The sequence below is a fragment of the Symphalangus syndactylus genome, chromosome 10 (assembly GCF_028878055.3).
Source record: "Symphalangus syndactylus isolate Jambi chromosome 10, NHGRI_mSymSyn1-v2.1_pri, whole genome shotgun sequence".
NCBI classification, from domain to species: Eukaryota; Metazoa; Chordata; class Mammalia; order Primates; family Hylobatidae; genus Symphalangus; species Symphalangus syndactylus.
In genome coordinates this window covers 95,883,099-95,902,174 of record NC_072432.2, presented here as the reverse complement: position 1 = coordinate 95,902,174, position 19,076 = coordinate 95,883,099, and the positions used below count along the sequence as shown (strand labels likewise).

The following is a 19,076-nucleotide window of genomic DNA, read 5'->3' as shown; positions in this document are numbered from 1 at the left end:
GTATGTATTATTTTATTAAGGTATAAATTTTCATCAAGGAAATGTTCACATTCTCTGTGTACATCTTCATATACAAAAATGAGTTTAGGCTTTTAATCTTTTAATTCAACAAGCTAAGTTTTTCTTTACAGTCATCCTTGGTATGTCATGGATATTAAATTATGTTTGTATATTGTTATTTAGGTGACTATTATATGGTTAAAAAGATTTTGGAGGAAAACAGTTCAGGTGACTTGAACATAAATTGCGTAGATGTGCTTGGGAGAAATGCTGTTACCATAACTATTGAAAACGAAAACTTGGATATACTGCAGCTTCTTTTGGACTACGGTTGTCAGGTACAAGGCTAGATAATTTAATCCAGTTAACTTCTAAGTGCTGTTAGATATGCCATGCTTTCTTCCCTTCTTGTTTTCTTTCTTCTTTTTCCTCCTTCCTTTCTTTTTCTTTCTTTATCTCTCTTACTCTCCTTCTGTCTTTCATCTTTTATTTGGTTTTAAGGTACTAAAAGTTTTCAAAACAAACCAAAAAAAACTTTTTGAAAAGTATATTTTGAATTGATTTATCTTCTTCCTCCCAAATGTCATTTTCCCCACATCTGATAGAGGTAAATTATCATGACTTAATAAAGATGACTTTGTTTTCATTACCTGTGTTAACACTATATTATATATCTAAAATAGTACAAATACTCTGGAAGTGTCAGAGGAATAGTTTTTTTCTGGCCCATATTAGTTACAGACACATCAACAAAATGTTCCTGCCTCAAAACAGTTTTCAGTTTGACTTTAGTTTTCTCCTAAGTTTTATTAAATTTTATTTTTTTGTTTGAAACTTAATGTTTGTTTTTATCTAAAGATGAATGATTTTTATCCATCTATAAAAGGTAGACCTTCCTACTTCATATCAGTTTGGGTAGAAAAACAGGCATGCGTGTAAGTCTTGAATGAATTCAATCTAGAGATTCTGAAGGAAATTTGATAATATTTTCCTTTCCTTTTTGGTTTGCTTATGATGGGACTTGGCACATTAATTCTACCTCTTTTTTTTTTCTTAATGAGGCACTTTTTTTTTGAGTGGCTTCAGGAGACATTCGCAGCAGATTTTCTGAATATAAGTAGCGTAATTCTATGTACATTGCTATTTTATATATACATATGTATGTATGTATGTATAAAACAACATGTGGTACTGTCTCCATGTATATGTTTGGAGTAAAAAAAAATTGCTTACCCAGCAACTTCAGCTATCCAGACCACAACTGAGAAGCAGAAAGTAAGTGGAAAGTACCTCTGAGCAGCCAGTGGTTTGCTGCCATGAAGTTTACAAATTAAATTTATGAACTTTAGTTACAGGAGTCCTCCATCAGAGTCTATTTTTTCTCATTTTAGGTTCCATTTTAACATAATTAATTTCTAATCCATAGAGAATCTGAGGGACAATGGAAGGGGCATGAGAGCTGCAGTGGAATAAAATGAGGAGTGGTACCTCCGACACTGTTTAACAGAGGTCAACAGCATTACATATGTGATATTCTCTGAGGGAGCTGTATGTTAGGATGATAATTAAGGCTTATAACAATGGCACAGAGTCAGTAAGGAAGAGTTAAATTATATTCAGTACCTATTGTTTTAGAAGAAAGACTGTATATATGTGTGTTTGTGTATGTGTGTTTGTGTGTCTGTAAAACACAAAAGCAGAAGACTTCCATCAAGATAGTTTAAATTTTAAAATTAAACACTTAAAGGCATAAGCTTCAGTTACCTAGAAAATAAGGGTAGAAAAAAATTTATACACTGATTCTGGATAAAAGAATTACTATGGTATTATAGTTTTGTCTTTTTACACATGGTTATATACATGTAATAGTTTTGCAGTATACTTGGTGTTTTCATATACTTGATCACATTCGGACATCACAGTCAACCTATATAGATGTTACATTTTATAGATTAGAAAACTGAGGCTCATAGACTTTAATGAATTTCCCAAAGTTCTAAAATTAGTAAGGACAAGACTAAGATTTGAATTTAATCTTCTGATTGCAAATCTCATGCTCTTTCTAGTTCACTGTGTTCTGTCCAGGTTACCTGTGTCTTATTTTATCAGTCCACAAATGTCCAGGGCCTTTGGTTGGGTGTGATTGTGGAAATGAATAAGTAAAACATGGGTTCTGTGTGATAGGATCTTTAAGACAAATTGGACAATTAAAGTATGTATGAATTACAAGTAAATTAAGTAATACAAAGGTATATTTGGTAAGTGTTGAGTGGTAATAATACTTGACCATTTTATATTGCTTTGCATTTATAAGAGCTTTCGTGTATCTTGTGCTATATCAGTGGTTCTCAACCAAATGATTTTGTCACCATAAGGGGACATTTGGCAATGTCTGAAGATAGTTTGGTTTCACAATTGGAGGGCAGGTTACTACTGTTATCTAGTGGGTAGAGGCTCCTACAATACCCAAGACAGTCCCCACAACAAAAAATTATTTGGCCCAAAATTTCAGTAGTGCTGCTATTGAGAAACCCTATTTTATGTTTAAACTTTTGTGGTTTGATATACATTATTTAGAAATATAGAATAGGTTGGGGCTATCAAGAAAGATTTCATTGGAAAAGTATCAGTTGACTCAGCCTTGAAATATTAATAATTGCTAACATATATATAATACTACTCTCTGCCAGGAACCTTAAATATGTTCACTTACTTAATCTTCACAACATGGGGATTTGAATTTAATCTTCAAATTAAATTCAGGGATGAGTTAGATATTATTTTATTATTATTATTTTTTGAGATGGAGTTTCGCTCTTGTTGCCCAGCTGGAGTACAGTGGCATGATCTCGGCTCACTGCAACCTCTGCCTCCTGGGTTCAAGCGATTCTCCTGCCTCACCCTCCCAAGTAGCTGGGATTATTATAGGCATGCACCATCACGCCCGGCTAATTTTGTATTTTTAGTAGAGATGGAGTTTCTCCATGTTGGTCAGGCTGGTCTCGAACTCCTGACCTCAGGTGATCCACCCACCTTGGCCTCCCAAAGTTCTGAGATTACAGGTGCGAGCCACTGCACCCGGCCTAGATATTATTATTGTCCCCATTTTATAGAGGAGGAAACTGAGGTAAAAAAGGTTAAGTAACTTGCCCAAAGTCACTCTGTAAATGGCAGACCTGGAATTTGAACTTAGGTTCTGGCTCCAGAATCCATGGTCTTACCTATTATGCTAACCTACTCTCAAACATGTAAAGACAGGTAGGTAACAGGGGATGTGGAGAAGGATGTAAACAGAGCCATGTGCAATGTATATTTTTGAGACAGTGAATTGATTTAGCATTTTTGAACAAAACAGTTGGGTTGGGGAGTAGTAGGAATTAGGAAAAATAATTAAAACAAAATGGATACAAAGGGCCTTGAATGCCAGAATAAGGAATTTGGGTTTTATATAATAGGGGATATCATTACATGATTTTCAAGAAAGGATGTGATGTGTCCAGTGGTATTTTAGAAAGATGAATCTAGTGGCTGAATTTAGTATAGATTGGGAAATGGAAAGTGGGAAAGGCTATAGCCTATGTGAACAGTTTTTGTAGTAACCTACATATGAAGAGGTTAAGGCTTGAACTGGAACAGTGCTGTAAGAAATACAGTGGCTATAAGAAGAGGTGGAAAAAGGCAGATACGGGTCCATGGCCTATATGGTTCCACGGTCTGTTAGGAACTGGGCTGCACAGCAGGAGGTAAGCCGCAGGTGAGCGATCATGACTGCCTGAGCTCTGCCTCCTGTCAGGTCAGTGATGGTATTAGATCCTCATAGAGGTACGAACCCTATTGTGAACTGCACATGCAAGGGATCTAGGTTGCAGGCTCCTTATGAGAATCTAACCAATGCCTGATGATCTGAGGTGGAACAGTTTCATCCGAAACCATCTCCCTGCCTGCTCTATGAAAGCAGTCCCTGGTGCCAAAAAGGTTGGAGACCACTGTGAGGAATTGACAAATCTTAGTGAATATTTTGATTTGGAGTGGGAAATTGAGAAGGAGTCCAGGATGATTTGGAAATCTTAAACGTGGGTGACTAGGAGAAGGAGGAAAGGAAAACATTAAGTTCAGAAGCTAAGTAAAGCTTGGGGCAAGGGAATGTGAATTCCAGTTTTATCCTTGTTGATTTGGCAGATATCAGGCAGTCCTCATCAGACAAACAGAGATGAACATTATATTTCTAGGGAGAGATCAGGCTAAAGAGATACAGTAAGCAGTCATGGCCATGGGAATGCCCATCACCATTGTGAGAGTAGGTGAAATCATGGAGAAGAGCAAAGGGCTGGTGCAGATTCATTCTTAAGGAAACATCTACATTTAATAAAGAGCATTACATGGAAAGAGTTTCATTAAAGACCAAATGAATTGTTGAAGATATCAGAGGCAGTTAGGATAATGCAGCATTGTGAAAGCCAAAAGAACAGTTTTTAACATATTGCTTAGAAATTAAGAAAAATTAGAAGGTAGAAAAAGTAACTGGATTTTGAAACTGGCATCAGTAGAATTGGAGAAATGATACACTTTGATTTGCAAAGTTTGACACAGTGAAAGGAAGAAGGAAACTTGAGTGGTAAGAGAAAGATGGAATTAAGTCAAGTTAGCAAAGAGCTAGTAAGCAAGTTAGCAAAGAGTGAGGAAGGATTTAAAGTTCTGGGAGGTAGGAGATGAGACTGGTATTTCTGCAAATGAAGGACCAGAGTTCTAAAGACTGGAGAGCATCAAATAAGAATACTAAGGTGGAAAATGTAGCTTTGGAAAGGAAATAAGTAACTTTTTTACTCTGAGCTTAAAGGAAAGAGTATGGGAATTGTTGAAAAGACAGATTCTAAGGTAGGAAGGAAGATAATGATCTCATAAATATGTAATAAGTATATGTATTGAAGAGCTTTTAATAAAGAATCGTGTAATATCTGAGAAATTGGAAAGCAAAACTAGTGAGGATTTTTTGTATAACTATTTTTAAAATAATTTAAAACATTTATTTCCCTGATAACTGCCATTGATTGATCAAATAACATACCATTTGTGCAGAATAAGTAAATGGTAACTCCTTATTTACAAGACATTTTAATGTAAATGAATATTTTTATAGCTGAAGCTTATCCTTTTAAGCATTGAAAGATTTAATGTAAATCTTTATTCCTTACTAAGTAATGTATCTGAATATAATTTAACTTTACCATCCTTAGTTGGAATAATTGAGAATGTAATTATTTTACTTTGCTTCATATGGTCTGAAACTATTAACATGTTTGTCCTTACATTAAGTGGCTTTAGACTGCTATACATTGATAGTGATTTTGCTGTACTGGTATTTAATCTTTTCAGTAGTCAACTTTTAGTAATTCTTTCTTCCTTTCCCTCTACGCTGTTGGTTTTAATCTAGCTATTCTTTTATTCAGTAAAGATCTGAAGGATACTTGGGAAAGCCAGATATTCATCATTTATAGACAATTCTAAATCAGAATGCTTGGGTCTGTTTCTTTTGGGAAATAATACCCATGGAGTTTCTTTGTGACAGCTCAATATGTTGCTGTTTTTAAATCCATGACTATTTTTCAGATTGTTGAAGTTGCCTGGTGTTTGACTTTGAAAGTAATGACATTACTATAGTTAGCTGTATTGGTTAAAATTAAAAATCGTAGGCCGGGCACAGTGGCTCACGCCTGTAATCCCAGCACTTTGAGAGGCCGAGGTGGGCGGATCTCTTGAGGTTGGGAGTTAGAGACCAGCCCAGCCAACAAGGTGAAACCCTGTCTCTACTAAAAATTCAAAAATTAGCCGGGTGTGGTGGTGTGCACCTGTAGTCCGAGCTACTCGGGAGGCTGAGGCAGGAGAATCCCTTGAACCCGGGAGGTGGAGGTTGCAGTGAGCCGAGATTGTTCCACTGCACTCCAGCCTGGATGACAGAGCAAGACTCCGTCTCAAAAAAAAAAACTAAAAATCATAAATGAAATATTTAGTAGTAATGGATATACCAGTCTTTTTGTTCATTTCCTTCAACTGACTAAATATGCTAAAATCTGAAGAGAAATGTTTGCAAAGCAGAATAATAATGCTAGGACTTTAAAGCATAGGCCACAGCTCAATGACCCTGAAAGTTTTAAGGGATAGTACAATGGGTTAAATTTCCCATCTGGTTGGGGAGTTTTTCTGTGGGAAAACATAGATGATTCCTAAGGGTTGAGTGAGGACTCCAACCCTTTTTTTTGAGGTGCATAGTCCTATTTTTAGATATTCAAGTAAAGTCTGCCACTTTTAGTTCTATTTTTTACATCCAGATAAAGTGGATATAAACTTTACTCTTTTCAGTTACAAACAATATTAAAGATCGATATAGTTTTGTTCCCAAGAGCAAGAACATTGATTTAAATAGTTATTGAAGATTACAGCAGTTAAAATGTACAGATTGAAAATAATCAGGTCATTTTCTTAGATTAAATCATTATTTATCCCCATGTTTTCCTTCTTCCTTTATTTTTTTCCCTAAAAATCCAAAAACCTGATGTTATAGTTGCCAGTAGGACTATAGGCTTTGTTACAGAGTAGAAAAGTCCCCATTTCCTCAGTCTCCTTACTTTTTCCTCTTTCGAATCTTCACAGTGAGCTATAGATTGGGAGTAGAATGATAAAGTCACTTCTCCCTCCAGTCTCTATGAACTTTGGTAGCCTATTTGTGGCTTATACTTGATAAAATTGCTCATAAATGTCAAATTTGTAGCATTTTAGTCAGCCATGTGTTTTAAAAATGAGAACAGAAGGCTCTCACCTTTAGATATTCTCCCCATATTCCTGTTTGCATTGATGATAATCATTTTCATTAGACTGAAAACAATCCTTTACCTATAGTAACAGTTCTTGACAGTTTCTTTTATAGATTTGGATTGTTAAGATTCTTTTGGTCCACAGTTCAAGAGTAAAGATCTTGAAAAAAATTTTCAACTTTAAATGCTGCATGGATCAGCACTGTTAGGCTAATAATCCCTTCAATGAGACATTCATTATTTTACCAATTCATGCATTGAAACCAGGACAGAAACGTGTGTATTGTACACAGAAATACTCCTAAGGCAAGCAAATGTACTATTTGTACAGTCAAAATTTTTGAAAAGTATTACTGTATATAATACAGTTTAAAATTTTTAAAAAGTTTTATTTATGAATTAGTAAAAAGAAGTAGTTTACCTTTTTTTCTTCCATTTTCATTTTTAACTTTTTTTTTTTTTTGAAGTCTGCAGATGCACTTTTGGTGGCAATCGACTCTGAAGTAGTGGGAGCTGTTGATATACTACTTAATCATCGACCAAAACGATCATCAAGACCAACTATAGTAGTTAGTACTCTTAAATATTTATTAATTTGGATTTTTAAACCAAAATAGATCTCTTGCCCCATTGCGATTTTTTCCTTCCCTCAAATTTATTTTGTTTTTTCCAAAAATAGATCTTTTTTCTCACTCTGTAAAATATTACTTTAAAGTAAGTAGACACTTGCAGGAATAATTAGTATTTCTTTCAGGAAAACTTTTTAAATTTAGTTGATATTTCCATAATTTTGTCACTGTGGACCAGTATTTACTGTTTGAAATATTCTGTAGGTAATGTTGAAAATATAGATTAGTTTGCAGATAGATAAGAATTAAATGTAAACAATGAAACCAACAAACTGGAAGAAAATGTAGGTGAATGTTTAACTGATCGTGAGTGGAAAGACTTTACGTGCATTCACAGTGGCACAGTTTTTGCTGTTAAAAAAGTTAAATTTTTGGAATCCAAACATCAGACAAAATTTAGAAAGCAGATGAATAACTGGCAAAATATCTTTGCAGCATATATCATAAGTTAATAATCTTAATATTGGACAAAAACAGAAAAGGACATAGAGATAGCAGAAAATACAAAATGTTAAATCTTAATGATAATCAAATACAGTAAGATACTAAACTTACCAAATTTACTTATTAAAGTTGAAAATTTAAAAAAATCATTGATAGCAAGGGAGTATTACAGTCTCATATGCTACTAGTGAGGCAGGTATTGTGGAAAATGTTTTGGCAGGATCTGTCATAAGAAAGATGTTCATATGCTTTAACTTAGTGCTTTCTCCTCTGGGAACTTATCAAGGAAATGGTCAGAAATGTGGACAAAAATGTTGGTTGTGATCTTACTTGTAGTAATTTTTAAAAGCCCATGTGACATAATCTAAACATTCCAAAATAGAAGATAGGAAATATAAATGATTACATATATGTACAATGGAATATTATGCAATCATTAAAACAGTATTTTTAAAATAATAGGAACATGGAAAAATATAACATAGTAAGTGGAATACTTACTATGGTTAAAATACCACAGTTAAAAATACACGTAGAAAAGGGACTGTGTGGAAATGCAACAAAATGTTACCTAAGAATCATCATCTCTCTTTGACTAACCAAATTATGGATTTTTTTGTACTCTTTTTATTTTTCTTTATTGCTTTTGTAATTAGGAGGATAGTCACTACTAAGTAAATGCTAATTTTATTGTTTTTTATCAAATTTTAAACATGATAACATTCATTATTGGTGACGATACAGTGAAACAAGCAGTTTAAATAACTGCTGGGAATATAGGCTGGCTATAAGCAGAAGAAAAATATTGTTTTAAGAAAGAATTATAAATTGGTTGTTGACTCGCTGCCATGTTTGAGAACTGTGAGAGGTTCTGCTAAATTGCATACTTTATTATACAGTAACTGAAAAATCTTACTCATTCAGACTATTACAAAAGTGTGACTTTCTCCAGAGGATAGTACCATCTAGTTTAAGTGGTGGTAAGAAACCAACAGGAATCTCACTCTTGTAATCCCAGCACTTTGGGAGGCCGAGGCGGGCGGATCACGAGGTCAGGAGATGGAGACCACGGTGAAACCCCGTCTCTACTAAAAATACAAAAAATTAGCCGGGCGTGGTGGCGGGCGCCTGTAGTCCCAGCTACTCGGAGAGGCTGAGGCAGGAGAATGGCGTGAACCCGGGAGGCGGAGCTTGCAGTGAGCCGAGATTGCGCCACTGCACACTCCAGCCCGCGTGACAGAGCGAGACACCGTCTCAAAAAAAAAAAAAGAAACCAACAGGAATAAGGAACAAAGGGCTAAGAATATAGTCCCTATCCAAAGGATCAGAAACATCTGAAATACCATTCAATTTTCTGCCACTTATCTTGCAGTTATTATTATATTTTGGTATACCTGTCCCATCTTCTAGCCTTTTAGTCCATTTCCTTTCCTGGGGGGAATGGTGGGATGTAGTGTGGTTGAGTACTGGAACCATTGACTGGTTTTATTCATCACTATTATCACTAACGATTAAATCTTAGTGTTGGCAGTCCTCACCTACTTAGTAAAATAACCTCTGGGAGGCCGAGGCGGGTGGAACATCTGGGGTTGGGAGTTTGAGACTAGCCTGACCAATATGGAGAAACCCTATCTCTACTAAAAATAGAAAAACTAGCCAGGCGTGGTGCCATGCACCTGTCATCCCAGTTACTTGGGAGGCTGAGGCAGGAGAATTGCTTGAGCCTTGGAGGTGGAGGTTGCAGTGAGCTGAGATCGAGCCACTGCACTCCAGTCTGGGCGACAGAGCAAAACTCTTCTAAAAAAAAAAAAAAAAAAAAAAAAAAAAAAAAAGAACACTTTCTACTCTGTCTCTAACAAATAAAGATTATTCAGCCTTTATTTAAATGCACTTAATGACAGCAATATCATACCTTCTTTTATTTTATTTTTTTTGAGACTTAGTTTCACTCTTGTTTTGTTGCCCAGGCTGCTGTGCAATGGTGTGATCTCAGGTCACTGCAACCTCCACCTCCCAGGTTCAAGTGAGTCTCCTGCTTCAGCCTCCCGAGTAGCTGGGATTACAGGCGCATCCCACCATGCCCAGCTAATTTTGTATTTTTAATAGAGATGGGGTTTCACCATGTTGGCCAGTTTGGTCTGGGACTCTTGACCTCAGGTGATCTACCCTTCTCGGCCTCCCAAAGTGCTGGGATTACAGGCCCAGCCAAGATCATATCTTGATAGCCCTTTTACTTCTAGAGAGGCAATATTAAATATTTTTATATATTTTAAATAACTGCGGGAATATAAACTGGCTATAAGCAGAAGAAAAATATTGTTTCCTTTAGCATTTCAGAAATGGTAATATTCTTTTAGCATTTCAATGAATTCATTCTGTATTCTTGGCTTGCCAGATTGTCTTTTTGGCAATTGACTTTCAAATTTAGGTTTTTTATTTAATAGTATACAGATTATATTATGAACAATGGAATTATGAACTTTAATCTTATGCATATCTAGTGATGTTTTTCATACAGTTAAGTATGTTTCATAGGAAACATGAGGACCACCTTTCTCTTAAGGGATTAAATATATTTTTTTCTTCTTTATAACCAGTAATGCAATGATAAGATGGAAAAGGGCTAGTTTTAGGTTTCTCTGTAATTTTAAATAAAGTCATTAATTTGAAGTCCTCAATAAATAAATAAGAAGATATAAACAAATTAGTCATAAAAGAGGAGGAAAATCAGATAAGTATATCAGAAAATACTAAAACTTACCAGTGATCAAAGGACATTAAATTACAATTTCATGATAGTATTTTTCACTATAAATTGGGAGTGATCATGCCTAAGACTGGTGAGTCTTAGTGTGAAATGGGCACCTTCTTATATTATTGGTAATAGAAACTATTAAAAGGGCTTTAACAGGATGTTTCAAGAGCTTCAAAACCGTTCATGGCCGGGAGGCGGAGCTTGCAGTGAGCCGAGATAGCGCCACTGCGCTCCAGCCTGTGCGAAAGAGTGAGACTCCGCCAAAAAAAAAAAAAACAAAAACTGTTCATGGCCTTTAGACCCATAATTCTGCTGCTGGGCTTTTATGTTAATGAGATAGTCCTAAATTTGGAGAACGCTCTTTTCATAAAGATGTTTATGGTAAATTAGCAAAATAAAATACTTGAACACAGAATCTATGAACTTCCTTAAATTGTATACAAAATTCTGTGCATGAATTATTTTTTTCTGAAGATTCTGGGCTATGTAAAGATCTTGCCTTATGGATTATTAAAAGGGTCCCTGATCTTGGAGATATTAATGACCACTTTTTAATCATTGGTCCTTAGAATACCTACTGTTTATGCCAAAGATGTCCTTAAAAGGGGGGTGTAGTAGAAAAAGGATTAAAATGAAATACTGTACTGGAAAATGTTCTTTGGGTAGTAGGAATATTGGTATTTTTAAAATTCTTTCTGATTTTCTGTATTTTCAGATATTTTATAATAAGTATATACACTACTTTTACAATATTGCAAAAAAAAGAAGTATTAGAAAGAAAATATGATAGTTATAAAATAGCCTTTTTATTTAAGCCTGGTTCTTTAATTACTAATGGTATTTTCCTCATTTCATGCTCTTACCACGCCCATGGTCTCCTGTAGTGGAAGGAGCTCCAGCCCTAGAGTAATACAAACCTGGATTCTGATCAGCACCCAGCCACCCTGTTTGTGGCTCAGGCACATTACCTTCTCTGAGCCTCAGTTTCTTCGCGGGGATTATAATGCTTGGTTTTGCAGGCTACTGTGGCAATTAAATGAGATGTTAAATGTAAAGTGCCTAACAGTTCCAGAACTCATTAAATACTAGCATTATTCTTAATTTTTTGGCGTTTATAGTAGGAAGTAGTATATGTAATGATTGAAAATGTGTAGAAAATTATACAAAATGAAGAGTGCTTCCTGTTACCCTTTTCAAGTAGCTGCATTGCTGTCAATGTGATAAGGTTTGCCATAGAAGTGAAATTCTTATAGTTTTTCTCACATGTTAATATTCTCCCTATTTTTTAGGATTTTTGTTTTTCTAATATTTTTCTAACATTCTTCTTTATTTTTGTCAGGCATGATTCTATAATCTTGTGAATATTAAACACTTTTCCCTAAGATATTTCTCTAGATATTCTCACTTCTTTGTTGGAAAAAACAGACCTCTAGTTATATGAATGTTAACCTATTGAAGATTTTGTCTGTTATGATTACATTGCATTTATGAATTAAAGTTTTGAGGTTTCAAAGAAAAATTTAGTCCAAGCAAAATGTTTAACATATTCCTTAAATAATTCTTAAGTTCTTTGTGCCTTCCTATTTTTTCATTTCATTCTTCAGATAAGTATATTTTTTGAAGTCACAAATAATAACTTTGGACATTTATATAAATATTTTTCAGAAACTAATGGAACGAATTCAGAATCCTGAGTATTCAACGACTATGGATGTTGCGCCTGTCATTTTAGCTGCTCATCGTAACAACTATGAAATTCTTACAATGCTCTTAAAACAGGATGTATCTCTACCCAAGCCCCATGCAGTTGGCTGTGAATGCACATTGTGTTCTGCAAAAAACAAAAAGGATAGCCTCCGACATTCCAGGTTAGAACATTAAACTTTTGATAAATAGATGTATGATATAGTATATATCAACAATGTTGGTTTTTAAAATTGGTATTCTTTCTATGCAGCTTTTAAGAAATGTGATGCTGGGGTGACTTATGAAAGCCAAACTTGTAGCTGCTTTGTTTTATATAGTGCATTCTGCATTTTTAAGAAGTGTTCACCAAATGCCGAATAATTGCAAAAATCCTTCAAATTATTAATGAAGTTATCTCATACTCCTGCTGGCAGGGGTACTATTTGCTTTTTAGAGGCAGAGTTTATTAATCCAAGAGAAGTTCCAAGTCGTGGAAGGAGTGGAGATACCACCTCCTATCTCATTTATAAAGAAATCAAAACTATTTTCTGTCTAACTAAATATTGACCTTTTATGCCTCTATCTTCCCCTCTCACATAATGTTCAAGTCTTTTTCTCTTTCTTATTGATCATCTCTTCCTGTTTCTCCAGTTAAAAATGTTAAGAACTGAGGATTGATTGACCAAGAAAATACCCTGTCACAGGTTGAGCAAGATCACACGTGGGCATGCTGTATAAGATACATGGTGCTGGACTAGATTTGAGAATCTGATTTTCAGCAGAAACATTTATACATACAGTCATGTGCCACATGATATTTTGGTTCAAAAACAGTTCACATATATGACATCGGTCCTGTAAGATTAAAATGGAGCTGAAAAATTCTTATCGCCTACTTATGTCATTGCTGTGGTCACATCATAGTGCGACGCATTACTCACGTTTGTGGTGATGCTGGTGTAAACAAACCCTACTGCGCTGCCAGTCATTTAAAAAAAGTAGAGCAAATATAATTTTATACAGTACATAATACTTGATAATGATAATAAATGACTGTTACTGATTTATCTATTTACTATACTTTTATCATTATGTTAGTGTGTATTCCTTCTACTTATAAAAAAATAGTTAACTAAAACAGCCTCAGGCAGTTCCTTCAGGAAGTATTCCAAAAGAAGGCATTGTTTTCATAGATGACAGCTCCATGCATGTTATTGCCCCTGAAGACCTTCCAGTGGGACAGGATATGGAGGTGGAAGACAGTGATATTGATGATCCTAGGCCTAAGCTAATGTGTATGTTTGTGTCTTAATTTTTAATAAAATAGTCTAAAAAGAAAAAAGTTAATAAAAAAGTTTTACAAAGAACAAAGCTGGAGGCATCACACTACCTGACTTCAAACTATACAAGGCTACAGTAACCAAAACGGCATGGTAATGTTACCAAAGCAGATATATAGACCAATGGAACAGAACAGAGGCCTCAGAAATAATGCCACACATCTATAACCATCTGATCTTTGACAAACCTGACAAAAGCAAGCAATAGGGAAAGGATTCCCTATTTAATAAATATGTTGGGAAAACTGGCTAGCCATATGCAGAAAACTGAAACTGGACCCCTTCCTTACACCTTATACAAAAATTAACTCAAGATGGATTAAAGACTTAAACGTAAGACTTAAAACCATGAAAACCCTAGAAGAAAACCTAGGCAATACCGTTCGGGACATAGGCATGGGCAAAGATTTCATGACTAAAACACCAAAAGCAATGGCAACAAAAGCCAAAATTGACAAACGAAAGAGCTTCTGCACAGCAAAAGAAACTATCATCAGAGTGAACAGGCAAACTACAGAATGGGAGAAAATTTTTGCTATCTATCCATCTGACAAAGGGCTAATATCCAGAATCTACAAGGAACTTAAATTTACAAGAAAAAAACAACCCCATCAAAAAGTGGATGAAGCATATGAACAGACACTTGTCAAAAGAAGACATTTATTTGGCCAACATACATATGAAAAAAAGCTGATAATCACTGGTCATTAGAGAAATCCAAATCAAAACCACAGTGAGATACCATTTCATGCCAGTTAGAATGGTGATCATTAAAAAGTCAGGAAACAGCAGATTCTGGAGAGGATGTGGAGAAATAGAAATGCTTTTACACAGTTGGTGGGAGTGCAAATTAGTTTAACCATTGTGGAAGACAGTGTGGTGATTCCTCAAGGATCTAGAACCAGAAATACCATTTAACCCAACAATCCCATTACTGGGTATATACCCAAAGGATTATAAATCATTCTACTATAAAGACACATGCACACGTATGTTTATTGCAGCACTATTCACAATAGCACAGAGTAGGAACCAACCCAAATGCCCACCAATGATAGACTGGCTAAAGAAAATGTGGCAAGAATGCACCGTGGAATACTATGCAGCCATATAAAAGGATGAGTTCGTGTCCTTTGCAGGGACGTGGATGAAACTGGAAACCATCATTCTCAGCAAACTAACACAGGAATGAAAAACCAAACACCGCATGTCTCACTCATAAGTGGGAGTTAAACAATGAGAACACATGGACACAGGAAGGGGAACATCACACACTGGGGCCCGTTTAGGGGTGGGAGGCTAGGGGAGGGATAGCATTAGGAGAAATACCTAATGTAGATGATGGATTGATGGGTGCAGCAAACCACCATGGCACATGTATACCTATGTAACAAACCTGCACATTCTGCACATGTATCCCAGAACTTAAAAGTAAAATTAAAAAAAATTAACAATAGTAAAAAGCTTATAGAATAAATATATGAAGAAATAATATTTTATACAGCTGTATGTGTTTGTGTTTTAAGCTGTTACTCCAAAATGGTAAAAAAGTTAAAATTTAAAGTTTACAAAATAAAAAAGTTACCGTGAGCTAGGTTTAATTTAGTATTAAAGAAAGAAACTTTAAAAATATACATTTAGGGTAGCCTAAGTGTATAGTTATTATAAAGCCTGTAGTAGTACAGTAATGTTCTAGGCCTTCACATTCACTTACCACCCACTCACTGCCTCACCCAGGGCAACTTCCAATTCTGCAAGCTCATTGATGGTAAATGCCCTGTACAGGTATACCGTTTTTTAATATTTTATGCTGTATTTTTACTGTACCTTTTCTATGTTTAGATACACAAATATTTATATTGTGTTACAGTTACCTACAGTATTTAGCACAGTAACATGGTATAAGGTTTGTAGCCTAGGAGCAGTAGGCTATACCATATAGCCTGGGTATTTAATGGGCTATGTCAACTAGGTTTGTGTAAATTCAGTTAATGATGTTCGCAAAATGATGAAGTTGTCTAACAACACATTTCTCAGAATATATCCCTGTTACACAATGCATGACTGTGTGTCTGTATGTAAATGGCAATTAAATATAGTTGAAATAGTATCAAATATAATATCTACTGTGGAAAATATCATCTGGAAGTCCCAGGCAGCCTGGTGACAAACTATTTTTAGGTTAAGGATTGTTAAACAGTATATGAAATAGACTTTAAGGCTGTAAACCATCCACCCTCACTCTTTCCTCACCTTAAGAAAAAACCTTTGATGGATTTGAGATAGTGACAAATCTCTAATTTGGGAAAGTCTCCTGGGAATCAATCTGATGTTTATTTGCAGAGGTTTACCTGGAAATTTTTTCTATTTTCAAGAATGTTTCTCTTTGATAAGATCTGGTTGATAGCGATGGCTATATCACTTAACTTTTTAGTTTTAAAATGACTAGTTTATAAAATGACAAGCAGAAATTAAGGCTTTTTCCAGTTTTAAAATCCTTTATTAGTATTAAGTGTAAATATTTTTCAAATTATATGCTTGTTAAATAAGTGTAGTTGAAGCAGCGGGGGCTTAGAGGTTGAAGCTAGATAAAACACTTTACCTGGCTTGGTTTGAGGTTGGGGGACAAACTTGTTTGAAGGCTTTTAGGGGAGCTATGACTTGACATAGATCTTTTCGTATGAGTAAGAGTTAAAAATTGAAAGATATTTTAGGCAGAAAGTACAGCATGTGATTTGTTTATTTGGAAACTGCAAGTGGTTTGGAACGTTAACAGTAGAGTTTGAGAGAGTTTGTTAATGATCTTTGAGAAAACATTTGTACGAAATGGCAAGGACCCCTGAGTTAAGTAATTTCTGGGAATTGCCAAGTAGAACTGCAGAAGAAAAGGAGGTTAACAAAATTAGTAAAAAGAGACCGGGCGCTGTGGCTCACGCCTGTAATCCTAGCACTTTGGGAGGCTGAGGCAGGTCGATCACCTGAGGTCAAGAGTTCGAGACCAGCCTGGCCAACTTGGTGAAACCTCGTCTCTACTAACAGTACAAAAATTAGCTGGGCATGGTGGCATGCACCTGTAGTCCCAGCTACTCAGGAGGCTGAGGCAGGAGAATCGCTTGGACCTGGGAGATAGAGGTCACAGTGAGCTGAGACTCTGTCTCAAAAAAAATAATAATAATAAAAAGAGAAATAGCAAGGTTTCTCAGAATTTGAAGAGCCAATATACTGGCAATAAGAAAGTGAGATGGCTGGACATGGTGGCTCACGCCTATAATCCTAGCATTTTGGGAGGCCAAGGCGGGTGAATCACTTGAGTCCAGGAATTCCAGACCATCCTGGGCCACATGGCTAGACCTTGTCTTTACAAAAATAGCCAGATGAGGTGGCTTGCACCTGTGGTCCCAGCTATGCAGGAGGCTGAGGTGGGAGGATTACCTGTGCCCAGGAGGTTGAGGCTGCAGTAAGCTGTGATTGCACCACCGCACTGTAGCCTAGCCTAAGTGACAGAGCGAGACTCTGTCTCAAAAAAAAAAAAGGAGAGACAATTGGTTTTTAAATTTTAGAGATGGTATAGTTTCAGGGTAATATTTCCTAATGGGCCAGGGAAGGGTAGTGAACCATTGTAGTTTAGAAAAACATTTTCAGTAATATAATAGCTGTGATTTGGTTTTAGTCTCAATATTTGATGTATTTTGAAATTTCAAATAACTTTAAAGAAGGGGTCTTTATTTATTATCTGTTAGTGGAAGACAAAAATTTTAAAAAACTTGAGAAACACCGGAATTGGGAAAGATAGCAAAGAAATGGATTGCCGTTAAATTTAATTTGCATAAAGTATAATTAAAAAAATGACCAGTTAATGGATGCAGCACACCAACATGGCACATGTATACATATGTAACAAACCTGCACATTGTGCACATGTACCCTAAAACTTAAAAGTATAGTAAAAAAATAAAAATAAAAAACAAAAATTTAATTTGCAGAAGAGCTTTGTTTAACTTGCATAGTATTTTTTATAATTTTGAATTTGAATGCCAGTAAGCCCTGTGTACACTCATCTTTATTCATATTACCAACATCACCCCTGAAGGCAAATGAATTTGTACAACCTGGCTCAGTATCTACCAAGAGAGTAGGATGTTGGCTGGGGTCATCTTAGGAATATGGAATTCTTCTGGCATAGTGGCAGGAAAATGGCTTGGGAGAGAGACTGCTTTAGTGCCACAGTCCTCAATGAATATACAAGAGTGACACGGAAGTAGGAAATGACAGTGATGATGTTGAGGGAGTATTGGAATAACTGAATGGTATGAATCTCCAGAAAGGGTGATTTTGATTTGAGAATGAATGAATAATATAGCCTGTAAGATTCGGGTATTATGATATTATGCTTCCATATTGCCAGAATCTCTAAAGGGAAGTATTGCTCAATCCCAATTTTTCTTTTCATTTCTAGAGCTAACCACTGTTACTACTTTGGTATTCTATACATGTTCCTTAATGGTTAATATTACCATTGGTTAGAAATGTTGAGTCTTGCTGGGCGCAGTGGCTCACGTGAGGCCTGTAATGCCAGCACTTTGGGAGGCTGAGGCAGGTGGATCACCTGAGGTCAGGAGTTTGAGACCAGCCTGGCCAACATGGTGAAAACCCATCTGTGCTACAAATGCAAAAATATTAGCCGGGTGTGGTGGCGGGCACCTGTAATCCCAGCTACTTGGGAGGCTGAGGCAGGAGAATCAAACCTGGGAGGCAGAGGTTGCAGTGAGTCAAGATTGCACCATTGCACTCCAGCCTGGGTGACAAGAGTGAAACTCCATCTAAAAAAGAAAGAAAGAAATGTGACTCTTCGCTACAGTGTTAGATTGGAAACTAGTCTCATCAATGGCTTAGTTACATGTTAGAAATCCCCTCTCCCAATTTCTGCCTATACAGAATTCCATTCATGTTTCCTTTCCTTTTTTTATTGTTTGCCTGCCTCTTACTAATCTTGCCTCATTTACTCCAGTTCTTTTTATAGTTGCCCACATATTTAGGTTGAACCACATGAAATTAGTGTTTTAAAAGTACTTTGGACATAGGGAATTACATATTTCCATATTCTTATGTTGGTGTGGATGAAACCAAAACCCCAGAAAGTTACATAGATCATAATCACCTTACTCCATAGGGCCTCAAAAAAAAGGCTTTTTTTACAGCGTGGAAATGGATGATTTGCAGTATGTTTAAAGTGTGTAACTGTTACCATAATCTAATATTCTAACATTTCTATCATTGGAAAAAGTTCTGTCTTGCCTGTTTATTCATGGTCAATGCTTGTTTCCATCCCCAACTCTATGCAACCACCAATTTTTCTATTTTTGTAGTCTTTTCTTTACTAGAAATTGCATATAAATGGAATCATAAAATATCT

General features: G+C 35.7%; 1 protein-coding gene across 13 annotated transcripts in view; it reads left to right on the top strand.

Annotated features, from left to right (window-relative positions):
• The window catches only part of TRPC1 (transient receptor potential cation channel subfamily C member 1), an 85,692-nt gene that overhangs the window by 12,175 nt on the left and 54,441 nt on the right, over nt 1–19,076 (top strand). For 4 of the 13 annotated variants that reach the window (XM_055295160.2, XM_055295161.2, XM_055295167.2 and 1 more), the window contains exons 2-3: nt 184–338; nt 12,303–12,505. The exons of 2 other annotated variants lie outside the window; for them this stretch is intronic. In XM_055295160.2, coding sequence (XP_055151135.1) covers nt 184–338; nt 12,303–12,505 — 358 coding nt within the window. Of the gene's footprint in view, nt 1–183; nt 339–7,276; nt 7,379–12,302; nt 12,506–19,076 lie in introns of all 13 variants that reach the window. 7 more of the 13 variants (XM_055295166.2, XM_055295168.2, XM_055295164.2 and 4 more) reach the window with 3 other exon arrangements.